This window comes from Candida jiufengensis (assembly GCF_024610255.1).
Source record: "Candida jiufengensis strain CBS 10846 chromosome Unknown scaffold3, whole genome shotgun sequence".
In the NCBI taxonomy this organism is placed as follows: Eukaryota; Fungi; Ascomycota; class Pichiomycetes; order Serinales; family Debaryomycetaceae; genus Lodderomyces; species Lodderomyces jiufengensis.
In genome coordinates, this window is record NW_026261560.1 from 861,780 (window position 1) to 878,126 (window position 16,347).

At 30.2% G+C, this 16,347-nt stretch overlaps 8 protein-coding genes across 8 annotated transcripts; 1 reads left to right on the forward strand and 7 right to left on the reverse strand. All coding sequences in view use genetic code 12, as the record gives it.

The window, feature by feature from the left end:
- Positions 1-20: 20 nt before the first annotated feature.
- HRT1 (SCF ubiquitin ligase complex subunit) lies at positions 21-452 on the reverse strand (the record flags this gene model as incomplete). The annotated part of the gene is made up of 3 exons (XM_051763370.1): positions 21-241; positions 294-368; positions 422-452. The coding sequence occupies 3 exons, from the start codon at positions 450-452 to the stop codon at positions 21-23; spliced, it is 327 nt and encodes a 108-aa protein (XP_051620217.1).
- Positions 453-515: 63 nt separating this feature from the next.
- Positions 516-1,148, forward strand: MED7 (mediator complex subunit; the record flags this gene model as incomplete). The annotated part of the gene is made up of 1 exon (XM_051763371.1): positions 516-1,148. One exon carries the CDS (start codon positions 516-518, stop codon positions 1,146-1,148), a length of 633 nt encoding a protein of 210 aa, XP_051620218.1.
- Positions 1,149-1,398: 250 nt separating this feature from the next.
- Positions 1,399-3,450, reverse strand: APL2 (Apl2p; the record flags this gene model as incomplete). The annotated part of the gene is made up of 1 exon (XM_051763372.1): positions 1,399-3,450. One exon carries the CDS (start codon positions 3,448-3,450, stop codon positions 1,399-1,401), a length of 2,052 nt encoding a protein of 683 aa, XP_051620219.1.
- Positions 3,451-4,415: 965 nt separating this feature from the next.
- On the reverse strand, positions 4,416-5,579 carry KGF54_002850 (ubiquitin-protein ligase; the record flags this gene model as incomplete). Its single annotated transcript, XM_051763374.1, has 2 exons — positions 4,416-5,474; positions 5,526-5,579. 2 exons carry the CDS (start codon positions 5,577-5,579, stop codon positions 4,416-4,418), a joined length of 1,113 nt encoding a protein of 370 aa, XP_051620220.1.
- Positions 5,580-5,846: 267 nt separating this feature from the next.
- Positions 5,847-8,033, reverse strand: KGF54_002851 (uncharacterized protein; the record flags this gene model as incomplete). Its single annotated transcript, XM_051763375.1, has 1 exon — positions 5,847-8,033. The coding sequence occupies one exon, from the start codon at positions 8,031-8,033 to the stop codon at positions 5,847-5,849; it is 2,187 nt and encodes a 728-aa protein (XP_051620221.1).
- A 508-nt stretch (positions 8,034-8,541) lies between these two features.
- On the reverse strand, positions 8,542-12,948 carry KGF54_002852 (uncharacterized protein; the record flags this gene model as incomplete). Its single annotated transcript, XM_051763376.1, has 1 exon — positions 8,542-12,948. The coding sequence occupies one exon, from the start codon at positions 12,946-12,948 to the stop codon at positions 8,542-8,544; it is 4,407 nt and encodes a 1,468-aa protein (XP_051620222.1).
- A 1,367-nt stretch (positions 12,949-14,315) lies between these two features.
- Positions 14,316-15,386, reverse strand: OXR1 (Oxr1p; the record flags this gene model as incomplete). Its single annotated transcript, XM_051763377.1, has 1 exon — positions 14,316-15,386. One exon carries the CDS (start codon positions 15,384-15,386, stop codon positions 14,316-14,318), a length of 1,071 nt encoding a protein of 356 aa, XP_051620223.1.
- Positions 15,387-15,592: 206 nt separating this feature from the next.
- On the reverse strand, positions 15,593-16,288 carry DCG1 (Dcg1p; the record flags this gene model as incomplete). The annotated part of the gene is made up of 1 exon (XM_051763378.1): positions 15,593-16,288. One exon carries the CDS (start codon positions 16,286-16,288, stop codon positions 15,593-15,595), a length of 696 nt encoding a protein of 231 aa, XP_051620224.1.
- Between the last annotated feature and the right edge of the window lie 59 nt (positions 16,289-16,347).

The following is a 16,347-nucleotide window of genomic DNA, read 5'->3' on the forward strand; positions in this document are numbered from 1 at the left end:
GTCACCACCATCACGTAAAGTTACTTTCCAAATTTTTGATATACCCATTCTGTATTATCTAAAGGACAAGCGTTTCTTGTTTTTAACCATCTTTTAATACAATGTAAATGAAATGCGTGATTACACATTCCCCAAGCAGCAATACATTCTTCATTACCATTTGCTATTGAATTTGGTTGACATTCGATACAAGGCTCCATTAAATGATTTCTGCAAATAGCACAATTCTCAATTTGAATATCTATAACAGTCAGTATGAATTTTTAAAAAAGTGATTTGGTTGTGTTACATACCCCAAGACCAGAAGGCAACAGCAGTCCATTTTTTGACTTCAAATCTAGGTTTCTTCGATGATGATTCTTTAACTTCTATAATGGTGGTTAGTATTAGCTCTAATCAAAACTCTCTAGTTTGTACATACCATCTATGTCCATTCGATCTTCATCTGCCATTTTGGTGTTGTAATAACAAATAAAAGTAAATAAAAAAAAAAAGTTGTTATCACCACACCAAAAATGGGGGAAGATTTAATATCGTCTTTATATCCACCACCACCACCATATATCAAATTTTTCACAAATGAAAACCTAGAAAAGCTAAAGCATCAACCACCAGAAGGAGACCTCAAGTTTCTTGTTCCACCAAAACAACCACAAGGATCACAATATAGAGGGTACGGTAATATATGGTCATTTGAAGATAAACTTCCCAACCTAAAAGATACTCAATGGAAACAACTATATAATGATGAAAATTTAACATCAGAAACTAAAATACAAGAACTACATAAAATTATGGATTCATTACTTATAGCATTTCTAGAATTAATTAGTTTACTAAGTGTTGATCCACAACAATTTGAACCAAAAATAAAAGACATGAGTTTATTAATTATAAATTTTAATCACCTACTAAACACTTATAGACCTCATCAAAGTAGAGAAAGTTTAATAATGTTGTTGAGGAAACAAATCAACAATAAAAAAAATGAAATTCAAGAAATTGATAGAGTTTGTGAAGAGGTAAAAAGGAATATCAAGAATTTATTTGTTGAACAAGATATGGATGTCGATTTGGAAGAATCAGTAGAGCCTGAGAATAAACTACAAACAAATTTACTAGATACTATTTTGAAGCAAAATGTATAAAGATTCCGTCAATAAACGTTAAAGTCGAAGTACCACAAAAAACCATTTCTGATGATTATTTAAACAAACGTATTTGAAAACACTTCAAATAAGAATTCTTAGAACATCTCTGTTGATAGGTAATAAAAAGGACCAACGACCTTCATTTAATCTTTCCAACTTTCTGAAATGCTTTTCATGGAGGATCGAACTATCAAAATGTATAAATTTGAGCACAGATAAAGCATTTATTCAGTTCTATAAAATTTATTTAAAACAAATCTAACAAGTCATTATTAACACTTTTAGAGTTCGTTGTTGTATTACCACCACCACCAACAAATAAGTCATTTAATTCACTCAATAAATCATTACTATTGGCTATTTCAACATCTTCATCTTCTGAATCATCAAACTTCAACAAATTTTCATCTCTTATGACATCAGGAACCACTTCTTGTTCCTTAACAGCAACTCTTGAGTATGCTGAAGGGTCAATAAATGTTTTCGACCCCTTATAAAAGATCGATGACAATGTCCCCAACTCCTCCATTAAAGTTTCTAATAAATGTTGATTGAAAACGGGTATAGTTGATTCAATTGGAGGCAATTTTGATAAGATGATTTTCTTTTGTAATGCTTCATCCCCTGATGATAATAATCTCCAAAGGATGAATGCGTTATCTCTAAGATCTGCATTTTCGCAGTCTTTTGTAGCAACTTCCAAAACTTTTTGCAATAAATCATTAAATTTTCCCAAAGATAAATTAATTTTCACAGTGGTTGTTAAAATATTCAATTGAACTGCAACATCAAATTCTAAAAAGTCATTTATTAATGATTCAAGTTTTTCACGTAAATTTGAAAAAAACTTTGGATACTCCCCAAGAATCCATACAAATCCAGCTAATGCTTCATTTTTGTCAAGCCCAGAAGAAAAATTTGAAATTATTGGAATAACCAAAGACGCTATATCATTTTTGCCGGGGTATCTTCTTAAAATATTTGTTAAAACAATAACTGATTCATTTATTATTAAATCACCACCCCTTTGATCTATGATATCATTCAAAAGATTTACCGCTTTGACCACCAGGCCATTTAATTTTATGGCAACAGCACCAATAGATTTAATAGCCTTTGTAACTAATGCAGGTTCAAACTCCATTGAATATTCTCTTAATTCTCCAAGTAATAAATCACTATTTGATTCATTTGCCAAACGGATCATTATATCTAATTTCTCTAACTTTAGGTAAAGAGGATCTGAATATTTTATAAAGAACACTCTCAATTCTTTTGATAAAATATTTGGATACTTTTCCAAAATTATTCTAATATTTTTTAACCCCACGTATTGAGCTTCTGGGATTGATGAACTAACTAATGAAACTAATGGAGCTGATAACTTTTTAAGAATCTGTTGCCTTTGTGCTGTTACATTTATGCTTTCTACATGACAAAGAATAGCCTTTATAGAGCTCAATACCACCGAAGGATTTACATGTTGTAATTGTGGAATCACTCTTTCAATTATATGATTTGCTTCTTCAGTTTTCCCTTTAGTGCTGTATTCTGTTAACGTAGTCAAAATTGTTATTCTTCCCCATTCAGTACATTCATTTAAACATAGTAATAAACTTTTGACTACTTCCCCATTAATTGTTAAAATTTCCAAATTTGGGTCTTGATTCATATCTCTTATTTCATACAATGCATTTATAGAATTTGCAATAACCATAGGGTTTGAATCACCTAACAACTTTTTTAAATCATCCAAAAAACCAAATTCAACACACATTTCTGGATTCAAATCAAATAATTTAGCTACACATATAGCGGCGGTTTTTCTAACATAAGGATTTTCATCTTTTAAAGTTCTGCTTAATGGTGTTTCAATATAATCAACCATTTTTGCAACTCTTATACAGCCCATTGTTCTTATAGCTAAGGCTCTAATTAGAGGATTTGGATCTTCAGTATCTTGAATAAAAGTATTCACCGCCAAAATACATAATTCTGGATGAGATTTTGCATAATTCATTAGATAAAGGTAAACTAATTTTTTTTGTTCTAAATCATAAGTTGCAATATTCTTTAAGACATCGGGAAATAAAGAAGAAACATCTTTACCAACTGTCATTGCTTGTATAACTCTTTGAATAGCATCTTTTCTTTCATGTTTATATTGAGATACTAAACCATTTTTTAATTCGAAAGTTTCTCCCTTTTTAGGTCCCAGTAGAAATTTTCTCAACCTTCTTTCAACAACACTATTTAACTTGATAAGATTTTTATTTATAGATTTTTTGTTGATATTCATGTTGAAATTTGGTAAAATTGAGAATTGTTCACTTGAAACAACGCATAAATAATAATAAACTTCAAAACATTAATACAAACAAAGTTTTGTCGTAAAAAAATGACATAAATTCTTAACAGACACTCAACTGGTAGCAAATTGTCTGATTTTGAAAATTTATAGAGTCTACAACAATAAAGTCAATTGAGTATCTTCAAACCTCGTGAATAGAGCATATGGCAATATAACTTCTTGAATTTACTATCAAAAGGATGTTGAGCCTTTTTGCTCTCGAATTTGGGTTACTTTGCCTTAGGAGGGACATTTACTGAAAATTTGCCAAATTTCCAAGCATTGATCCCGAATTAAAGCTATCACTGATCCTTCTAGTCTAATTATGTTCATATTCCACACCTAACTTTATCTTTTAGATATCTTTCTTAGGTGTGTTCATCTTAACTCTACACTTCTAATATCATTTAATTTTGCACATACAAAAAAACATCAGATTTTAATTTTTCTCACCAAATTTAAACCAATAAAAAAAAGTATTATTTACTTACCATACTTACTTCATTATTAAAACTTAACAAACCACAATGTATGTACACCACCTATGATTCAATCATAGCATAACCATCAATTTTCAACGCGTCTTATACTAACTTATTCAGGGATCCACAAAGAATTATTGAATTGCAAAGAAGATATCAAAATACTCCAAAACCTTTATGGTTAAGAGGAAAACAATCAGCTATGTTAGTTTATCCATTTTATGCTTTATTTGCTGTTACAACTGCATTTCCTTTATATTACTTGGGTAGAGCTATCGCTGGTATTAAAGAAAAATAATTTTGGTGGTCGTGATACAACATATTGGAGTAATATGATTTATGTTTGAATTATTTATTCGCTCAATTTAATAAAAGAATTTACGTTTACATTTTAAGTTATTAAAATCTAGTTATTAATTAAAGCTATGTTTCCTATTCATATATGCTATTTTCTTCATTATCATCATCGTCATTATTATCGAAATAATCATTTTCATCATAAATTTCTTGATCACTACTATTAAACCCATCATCTTCTAAATTTTCCAAATTTTCATCATGAAATTCTGCTAATGCATCTATTAAATCATGGGATTCAGTACCTGAATCTTCCTCTAGTTGTAGTCTTGCAAAACTATCATCATCTTCGCGTTCTTGATCACTATTACTATAAACTTGTAATTCTTCGTCTGTATCACTAACATATATTATATGAGGTCTTGAATTTGAATTTCTTGCACTATCAAATCCTTCCCAATCAGAATGTTCATCTTCATCTTCATCTTCATTATCAGAAGTCCATATTCTTCTTCTTGAAGTTGCACTAGCAGCGTTTATTATGTCTGATTCTGTAATACTTTCTTCATCTTCATCGCCATTATCATTCATTTCCAACCATATTTCTTCTGCTGTTCTTGAATCAATAAAACTATCATCTGAATCATAATTATCTGCAACTTCTTCAATACCTCTTACGTCTTCATAAAATTCATCATCTTCTTCATCTTCTTCGTCATCTGAATTAGGAGTTCTAAATCTACTTCCACAATGTAAGCATACACTACCATGAGCTTCCCAATTACAATTGCCACATCTTGGTACACCATCTGAATTATCCAACATTGTAAATGTACAATTTGTAAAAATTTCACCAAATATTCTTTTTTGTTTTAAGTGTGATTCGTAAGCTAAATATCCTTCAATTTTACGTTTTTTAAACGATTCTATATTTGAATCTAAATTCAAATCAATTATTAGTTCTCCAATGTTTTTACATATCTCATCTAATTGTAAATTTAAAACTGGTTTTAATTGTATTTTATGACGACATGTTGGACAATTTATTTTATTTTTAAACCATTGATGTAGACACTCATAACAAAAAGTATGGCCACATTCAACTGTCATTGGAGCTATCATTACTTCTGAGCATATCGAACATTCTAATGAATTTGTGATCTTCAATAATAAATTTGATGTTAATGAGGAGTCCTAAAGGAGTTAGTACCATACTCGTTGAAACATATAATTTTTAAAACATACTACTTTATTCCATGTTAAACCATTTTGTAAATCATTCTGTAGTGAACTTTCCATTTTGTTGATTGTAAAATCATTTAATGGGGAATCAAAAATAAAAATATTAAATTAATAATACATTGATTTATTATACTTAATAATAGTTACGTACACAAACAGAAAAAGATAAAAAAAAACATGCTACCAAGCAAAAATCAATATTTCTTATCAGAGAAGTTTCGAGTGAAACAGTGCTAAAACAACAAGTCTATTTTTTGACGACTTTTAACATAAATAAAAAGCTCTTGAATGTTGTTCAAAAAAAAAATAATGCATATATTTGTTCTATTTACTCAGATGTTGTCTCCACATCTCCAAAGTGTTCATAGTTTCTTCAATCATTTTTGGTACATCTTCTTCATCTTTCTTTAATATGGTCTTAATATCTCCAATAAATGATCTTAGTTTTCGAACACATTTCCATCCCAAATCTAATTCTAGTTTATCGGACCTCGCCAGTTTTTTACGAAGACTGTTTGCAAGCATATTTTCAATATATATCGATTGAGTTAATAAATATGGACTGAGATATATTTCCTCCAAGGGAAAATCATGCACCAATGAAACCATCATTTTATAATCTCTCATTTTCAAGTACATTCTCATTTCCATTACAAACTTCATCATTTTATTCTTATCATTCAAATTATTTGTATCAATAGAACTAAATAAATATCTTGCTTCTTCTAATAAATCAAAATTTATCAACATTCTAATGAAGAAAAACTTATGACTATCATTTAATGAATCTTTATTTGATTTGAAGTATTGAATCAAATGTTCTTGAGATAAACTTGGATGTTTTAAAGACCTTAGTTCCAAAGTCTTTTGGTTCTTCCAATTATATTGTCTTGTTTTGGTAAGTAAACTTTTAATGTATAATCTATCTCCCAAATCACCCATTCTAAAAGTATCAAGAACCAAATTGAAATCTGGTAAAATCCCTTGATGCAAAAGTACAGGAAATCCTTGTTCAATACGAAACCTGATTTGTGAGAGGTTTTTATGTGTTGGCCCACCAAACTTTAATTCTGACCAATTTTTATATTTTCTTTGATTTATTGGAATTTTTAAGTGAAATGGATAAAATTGTGATGAAATTTTATGAATCTTAAAATGATGAGGTTTGTTTAACCAAAAATTCAATGAATCAGCTAGTAGTGGGGAGAATCTTGAATATGAATATATAAAAGTTTTTAAAATTGGGTTTAGGTAATCATTTTTATAGGGTATCGTGGTTATACTATTTTGTATTAACTTCAATAATGGCACAAATTGATCATGTCTTTCATAAAATTCCAAAAGTGATTCAAAAAACTGGATTGGTACGTCTTTCTCACTTTTATCTTTATATAACCTAATAATATAGTTTATATGTTCTAAATTTGAGTATTTTGTCATAAATGTTAACCAATGACAACAAAACACTTCAATATCCTTCTGGTCCTCTGGCATTATGGACTCAATGAGGTTGTAATCGTTTTCCAAAAAATTCTTTTTAAGGGAAAGATACTCTCTATTGATAATTTCATTTTGTAGTAAGACACTTTGAACCAAGTAATGCTGTCCATAGTTTTTGTTGATTGATCTTTTGAACTCCTTAATTTCATGATAAGTTCCAAATTTATAAAATTGATAGAGCAATAAAGCTATCAGTTCAGGTTTTGGTGATTCGCATTTTGGTGAATTGATCCATAATTGATAGACATAAAATAAATTCTCAAAAAGACTTTCATGTAGTATCAATTGATTTATTATGGTATGAAATAAATTTGATGATAATTTGTGCTTAGTTGATACAATTATTTTTTGATAAAATGATTTAAAAACTTCAATCTCGTAGTTGACAATGAATAAGTTTAGAAAGCATGTGGTTGTATTTTCATTTGGATTTGGTATGGCGAAGAACGATTCAATGATTTTTTCAAGATTATTTGTATGATAATAAATCCATACTTTATATGAGTTTGTGTTTGTTGGTAGTTTATTTACAAGTATTTGAATGAATTGTATAGATTCATTAGTACGTAGAAGTTTCTGAGCATCAAAAATGACTGTTTCATCGTGTAAAGATAAGGGTAAATTTGCAATTAGTCCACAGTTTTTTTCCATATACTGAACTTCCAGATCTAGAATATATATAATTTCCTCATTTGATAGTTTTTCACAATTTTCAAGTATTTGATCGTAACATTTATTATCTAGTAGTATTCTTAAATGTGGGAATTCTTCACGTTTAAAGACGTGTTTACTGCTAGTATTTTCTTCCAAATTTTCCTTAGTGATTAATTTTTGCAATGGTTTAATCAACCAATTAAAATATGACGCAGTTGAAGCTGAAGATAGTCGAGTTTTGCAATTTTGATTTAAATATGGATTTCTTTTAAGTTGATAACTCCATCGTATTCGTTCTGTTATTTTTTGAGTCAACCGTAGCCGTTGTCGATGAGATATTTGATTATATAGTATCATTGTTTTGCCTATGTGAGTGAAATACGATGTGTTATATCATTACTTTTGAATATAGTTGGTTGATCTTTAACTTGGTGGAATGATTTTTGCAATAAAATAAAATCGTAGAAGTTTTGAAAAAAAATCTAATATTCTCAAGGTAGCGTTTATTCCTAAACTTGAAACATACAATAAAAATAGCAAAATACAACGAGAGAATATTCTGCAAGAACTTTTTCACTTATAGAGTATTTATTACACGAGATGAGTTACTAATGTATAAAATGAAATATATATTATCTGTTTAACCGAAACTAAATATACAAAGGGTATCAAAAATATAAAACCGAATGAAAATGTTGAAAAAGAATTGAAAAATATGCAATGTAATGAAAATAAATGCTAAATGTAAAATGCTAAATGCTGATGCTAATGCTAATGATAAATAATCAGTGACTTAAAAAATGCTGGATGCTAATGCTAAATGCTAATGCTGAATGTAAAATGCTAAATGGATGTAAAAAATTGATTAAATAAAAACTAATCCAATGGCTGCAAAAATTCCAATGAAAGCACCAACGAAAGAGCTTCTCAATTTTGGAGCTGAACCCTCTGAAATAATGATTGGAGAAGTTGAATTATCAAAAATGATACTTGTTGATTGAAGTTGTGTTGAAAAAATTTCGAAACTTACATCATCTCTTTTATGATTATTGTGGACTTTAGCTAAGACAAACTTTTGTTTTGTAGTTGTAAGTGGACAATAAGTTGTGTAGGTTGTATCGGTTTCAAAATCAGTTACAGTAATGACAGTAATACCAGTTTGGACTGTATGAGTAGCACATCCATTTCCATTATTTGCACATGAAGTTATTGTAATCTCGGTTGTTTGTTTGGCTGTTTGGGTTGTAGTCAATGTCATGATGGTTTCATCTGATTTAGTTGCTGGGATTGTTGAAAAGGTTTGTGGTGCAGTATTTGAGCTGAAAGTATATGGAGATGATGATGATATGATTGAGCTTGAAGATGATGAATCAGTGGTGGTAGATAAATACGATGAAGGAATACTTGGTGATGCAATTAATGATGAAGAAACATATTCAGATGAGCTTGGAATTGACGATGATGCTAAAGATACTCCACTAGATGAAAGCTCAATTGAGGAAGGTTCGATTGATGAACTTTCACTTGATGATGAACTGGAAAATGTTGATTTAAGTGTAGTTGGAGCTGCAGATGATGTTGGTATAATGGATGAGGTTGGTAAAATGGTGGTCTCAGTAGAAGTCAAAGGACAATAAGTCGTGAAAGAAGTAACAACATCGGAAATAGTAGTAGTAGCGACTGTTATACCAGTTGTTATATGAGTTTTAGAACAACCATGTTCACCACAATAAGTTGTTGTTAAAATTGTAGTTGATTCAGCAGTGTGGGTAACAAAGGTAGTTGACCATTGGGTAGACCAATTTTCAGAATTACTTGTAGTTGCTGATGTTAATGGAGCTGCAATCAAACTTGATGAAGCAGTTGTAGCGTCAATTGAACTTGGTGAATAAGTGGAGGAGCTTGAAATTGGAACTGGAGATGATGATACAAGTACTGAACTAGATGATGGAGCAATTATTAAACTAGATGATGAGCCAGCTACTGAGCTTGATGATGGGACAACTACCGAGCTTGATGATGGAACAACTACTGAACTTGATGATGGAAGAACTACTGAACTTGATGATGAAACAACTACTGAACTTGATGATGGAACAACTACTGAACTGGATGATGGAATAGATACTGAACTAGATGATGGAGCAACTACTGAGCTTGATGATGGTTCAATGAATGAACTTGATGACGGAACAACTACTGAACTTGATGATGGAAAAACTACTGAGCTTGATGATGGAACAACTACTGAACTTGATGATGAATCAACTACTGAACTTGATGATGGAACAACTACTGAACTTGATGATGGAACAACTACTGAACTGGATGATGGAATAGATACTGAGCTTGATGATGAATCAACTACTGAACTTGATGATGGAACAACTACTGAACTGGATGATGTAATAAATATTGAACTAGATGATGGAGCAACTACTGAGCTTGATGATGGTTCAATGAATGAATTTGATGATGGAGCAACTACTGAGCTTGATGATGGAACAACTACTGAGCTTGATGATGGAATAACCACCGAGCTTGATGATAATACAGTAATAGAGCTAGATGATGAAACAGTAATTGAACTAGATGATGAACCAACTACTGAACTGGATGATGGAACAACTACTGAACTAGATGAGTGGACTGAAAAAGATGGGATATCACTTGAACTTGATAAAGTATTACCTGATGATGATGATGATGAAATTATGATTGAGACTGGAGTAGATAATGCTGAACTTGATGTTGGTGAAGCTACAACTGATTCGCTGGTACTTGAGACTAAACTTGATGGTCCGAAACTTGAATCGAATGAACTCGATGAACCTAGACTTGAAGTACTTGATAAAATAGTGGTTTCAGTAGAAGTCAAAGGACAATAAGTCGTAAATTCAGTGACGATATCTGATATGGTAGTAGTAGCGACTGTTATACCAGTAGTTATATGAGTTCTAGAACAACCATGTTCACCACAATAAGTTGTTGTTAAAATAGCTGTTGTTTTTGCAGTATGAGTAACATAACTGGTCAACAAGTCAGTTGATGATGTAGTTGAGTCTGTTGTAGCATCAATTGAACTTGATGGATATACTGAACCAATAGTTGAAGCACTTAATGATGAAATTAATGAGGATTCACGTACACTTGATTGGATAGATGAGTAAACTGAGGAAACTCCAGTACTTGATCCAGTAACGATGCTTTGTGGTATTGAAGATGAAGCTGATCCACTATTTACATTGGGGAAAGTTGAAGCTGAAACTAAATTTAATGAACTTGCGGTGGTAAAAGAAATTAATAATGAGCTTTCTGATAAGTAAACACTCAGAGTACCAACAGTACCTGATGATGATGATGATTTGATTAAAGTACTTGATGGTAATGAAGAAACTAAATTGGTGGTTGAAACAAATGAAGGTGTTGTAATTGAACTGGATTCAGGAGTACTTAAAGTTAAACTAACATAATTTGAGTTTGATGATACTGCATTTGTAGTAGATGAGCTTGCAGGTATATTTGAAGTAGTCAAAATGAAAGTTTCAGTTGATGTTAAAGGGCAGTATGTTGTGTAAATAGTTTCTATATCATGAATAGTTGTTGTTATTTCAGTAATACCAGTTTCAACTAATGAAGTTGAACATCCACCTTTTTCATTACAGCTAGTTATTGATAATGTATGTGTTCTTGTAGCAGTATGAGTTGATAATGAAGTAAAAGTTGAAATTGAAGCTGTACTTGATAATGTAGAGACTAAAGTATTTTCAGTTGATTTTGAATTAGTGGTGGTAGTTGCAACATTGGTATTGGATGAGCTTGAACTTGAACTTGGTGTAATAATAACAGTACTTGTTAAAGGAACTAATGAAGTTGTAGAAATTTCCGAAGTTTCACCATTTGGAGCTGTAACAGTTATAGTAATGATATTAATACCAGTTGAATGAACGTCAGTTGAACAAGCACCATTAGCATCACATGATGAAGTAGAAATTAAAGTTGTAGATTGGGCTAGTATTTCAGAAGTTGTAGCTGAACCAGGAGTGGTGGAAGCGATACTTGAAGTGCCTGAATCTGAACCAGAACCAGTTGAAACAATATCAGTTGAGCTTGTACCTAAAGTGACCACTTGTGTACTTGTTAAAGGAACTAAAGTAGTAGATGAGATTTCTGAAGTTTGACCATTTGGAGCTGTAACAGTTATAGTAATGATATTAATACCAGTTGAGTGAACGGCAGTTGAACAAGCTCCATTTGCATCACATGATGAAGTAGTAATTAATGTTGTAGATTGGGCTGGTATTTCAGATGTAGTGGTCGTTAAAATTGCTGTAGTTGATGAAGTTGAACCTGTAGTAGGTAAAATTGAAGTTGAATCACCTTTGTTTTGATCATTAGTTGATGTACTTGGTGATGGATTTCCACCTGATGTTAAAGTTAAAATCTCTGTTGATGTTAATGGACAGAAAGTAGTGTAGATTGTTTTAATGTTATGAATGGTGGTAGTTAATTCAGTGATTCCAGTTTCTTGTAAAGTAGTTGAACATTGACCATTTTCACATTGAGTTCTGGTGATTGTATGGGTCGAGGTTGCTGTATGAATTGATTGGGTAGTATAAACAGTAGATGGACCAGATGAACCATTGGTTTCTCCATTTTCTTGAGTTGTAATAGAACCAGAAATAATTGAAGTAGAAATAGCAGAATCTGAACTTGAAGTTGAACTTGAACCAGTAGAAACAATATCAGTTGAACTTGTACCTAAAGTAACAACTTGAGTACTTGTTAAAGGAACTAATGAAGTTGTAGAAATTTCTGAAGTTTGACCATTTGGAGCTGTAATAGTGATTGTAATGATATTAATACCAGTTGAATGAACGTTAGTTGAACAAGCTCCGTTTGCATCACATGAAGAAGTGGTAACTAAAGTAGTAGATTGTGCAGGAATTTCAGAAGTAGTAGTAGATGAAACAGCAGTATTTGATGATAACGATGAACCAGTAGAAACTTTTGTGGTATCTAAAATTGATGAACTTTCAGAGAATTGAGATGATTGTGACAAAGTAGCAGATGATGAAACAAATGAAGGTAAAGTTTGGGTAATTGAACTAAAATCTTGTGATTTTGAACAATAAGGAATATAAGAAATTGAAGTAACTGTTGTAGTTTGAATGCAATGATCGGGACATCCTCCTTTATCTCTTTTAAACATTGCAGCAGCAAATATTGATGGAGCCAAAGTTGTAAGTGCCAAATAGTTACTAAACCTCATGATTGATAAGATGGTTATTGAGTAGATTACAAATTAATTTTGATACTTAATTCTGGGGAATTTCAGCATCTTTATATGAATTCTATAACTTGTAATTACACAATCATGTTAAAACTGATTTCAACGTGGATTAATTGAAAACAAATATTATTAAAAATCTGAAACAAATAATTCTATTGTTATCAAATTTGTAATTCAAAAAAACCCTTTCGTTGCATCGTTAAAATTTAATTAAAAAGCATTTTTTGCTTCAATTAAATAGTATGTGTTTCATGAACGATCTGCATTTTTTGTATTGAGTGTTAAAGTGGATCAAATCAATTAAAAATAAATTAAAAAGAAAACATGAAACAATTGTGCATAAAAAATAAAATATTTTTAAAACTTTCATTTTCAATTTTTGTTTGAACCCTTTAGTAGTACTGCATATAATACAACATTTGGTACTACCTACAGATTATCTAAGTATATAATAAATTATTATATTTACCTCTTGTAATTTATCACTTTTTTCGTTTGTAGAATTTCAGTTTGAAATTTCAAAGACTACGAATGGTTTATTATATTTGGTTAATTTGAGATAAACATTTTTCGGGAATATGTTTTTTGTACACAAAATATTAAATATTGGAGAGTGATATAAATTTCAAGTTTAATAGAAAAGAAAAATCCAAGTAGTCAGTAGCAACCAAGCAAAAAGTCAGAGGCCAAATAGAAACGGGGAACAAGGAGAACCTCACTTTACCTGAAGAATTGAGTGCTTGATTTGTTGGCAAAAAAATTCACTAGCTCCTATTGTTATTGCAATAGCTTGTATTTTTAAAAGATATACTCAATTAAAAAGTTATTTTAGTAAAGGTTTATTTAACAACTTTCCTCTTACTTTGTTTTTGACAGTAAAAGTTCATCTGGATGTTGTTAGCAAGTAAGTATTCTGTCTTAGTTTCTTAATAAAATATTTTAATTATTCTGAAACACATAAATAATAATTTGCAGTGAATCTTACACAAAGAAGTTTAAATTTCATAATTTTTTTTTTGCACATTTCCGCTGAACTAGAAGAATTTTAGAACCTTTCGTAAATTATAAATTAGTGCTCGTCTTTAATTTATTCATATGATAATATGGAAGATTCGCTGTATCATACATGAATGGCTTGATATTTATTCCTGTTAATCGGGTAATTTCTATTTAGAAACTTTCCCATAAATCAAAAAGATGTTCGACAATTCCAATTCATTTATTCACATGTTTTACAACTACGATTGTAGCAAAACAATAAAAATGAAAGGGCCATTTTTCACTACGAAATCACATATTTAATTCATACTTATCCAATATGCGAGAAATAGATAATTATTAATATACTATTCAAGACTTCCAATTCTCCATATCTCTAAACCTAATATTTTAAACAGTCCAAATTGTAGATTTTGCTCTCCATTTGTATTTAATATTTCATTACCAAAAGTTTCACACGCATAACTAACACCCTTACATAAGGATTTATCTATATATAATCCATTTTGTCCATGAGATGAACCAATTGCAATAAAGTCATGATTTGAATAGATCATATTATCATTTATACCAGTATACATAAATGCTTTAAATCTTACTTCATGTTTATTCTGCTTTTGGTTATTGCTATGATTTAATTTTGATGGATCATATTTTTCACATTTCCATAGAAAACATTCACCATTTCCGTAATATCTCTTATGATCCATTGGTTTCAAATTTTCATTTAAAAAGGCTCCAAATTTCGAATTATTTTCGTCTTTAATTATCAATACATAACCTTGTGGTCTCTTGGGCTCTATTGATGAATAATGCGGATTACTATTTGTTACCATCATTTTATTAACAACTGAATCAGCAAACCCCTTTTCTTGTTTCTTCCTCTTTTTATATTCAGCTAATTGATGTTCTGGTCTTGAATTTCTATATAATGTGTTTAATGATATACCATGTTGATTCAATGAATAAATTAAATCCCATCGATCAAATAGTTGTAATCTCGCTGGTAACAAATTCCGTATATTACTTGCTAATTCTTGATCTAATAACTTATGTTTTGAATTTGGCTTATACCCATAAAACATAATTGGAGGTAGGGGTGGTAATGCACTCAATTGACTCGATGAACTAGATGATGATGCTAATGATGAAGATGAATTATTTCGACTTGTACTTCCAACTAAACTTTTCAAAAATGATGTCCTTGATTTTGGTGGTTTCTTTTGAGAGTCTGGTAATTTTTCATTTGATAATTCTTCTTTTTGGTCTAGATCATCAATTGGTTTCTCCAGTATGTTATTTTCTTCCCGATTGGGTTCTTGAGATGTTGGTGGTGGTGATATTTTGTTGTCTAAATCCGTTTCTTCAGTAGGTTTCTCTTCATCTTTTGAAAATGATCTTCTGAATAAAAATGACATAACTAATTGAACCTAAGATCTCGGATCTAAGATTAAATTCAAAGTTAATTAAATTGGTCTTCGAATTTCCTTATCAATAATTTTGTGATTTCTATAGAATAAGTTGATGCTATTTACATTTATATTTGCGTTTTTTAATAATTCTGGGGAAAAAAAGAATAAGATCCAAATAATTAAGCAACCAAGTTTTTTCTAATTAAGTAAATTTATAATTGTTTATTAAATCTAACTAAACCTATTAAGAATTCTGTTGCAATTTTACAACTATCTATAAAGTAAATCTCAGGGAAATCAGTTGATAATTTTGAATCTAAACCTGCCATACCAGCACAACCTAATAATACACAATTTATATGATCATTTTTATATTGTTCATTTAAAATATGATTAACTTTCTTTTTAATTTTACCATATTCTTCTTTATCTGCTAAATTTGTAACATTTATATTTAACCCAATAGTTTTTTGAAATCTGTTTACTGGAAATTCCTTATATCCAAAATAATTGGTAATTGCTTTATCAAGTATTGATTCCCATTCAGACGTACTAGTTAGAATGAACAGTCTTGTAACATTTGGATTCAGTAATGTGTAAAGTAAGGTTGCTTGCATTATCCCCATGACTGGTTTTTTACTCAATTCACTCAATGATCTTACTAGCGGGTGATCTGAATAACAACAAACCATAAATCCATCATAATCATTTGCAATATTTTTATCTTTTATATCTTTCAACACTATAATTTCTGATTCTTTTGAAGTCTTTTCACCAGTAATCTCTTTGGGTGCATTAGAAGGGGCAGTATAAAATGATAAATTGACATTTTCAGGAGATCTCAAAATTCCCTTTAAGTTGTTGGTTACTTTTTCTGAACTATTTGGGTTAATTATTAATAATTTCATATTTGGTTGTTGAAGTATTGAAACTTTTTGTTGCAAAAAAAAAAAAAACACAGATTTAA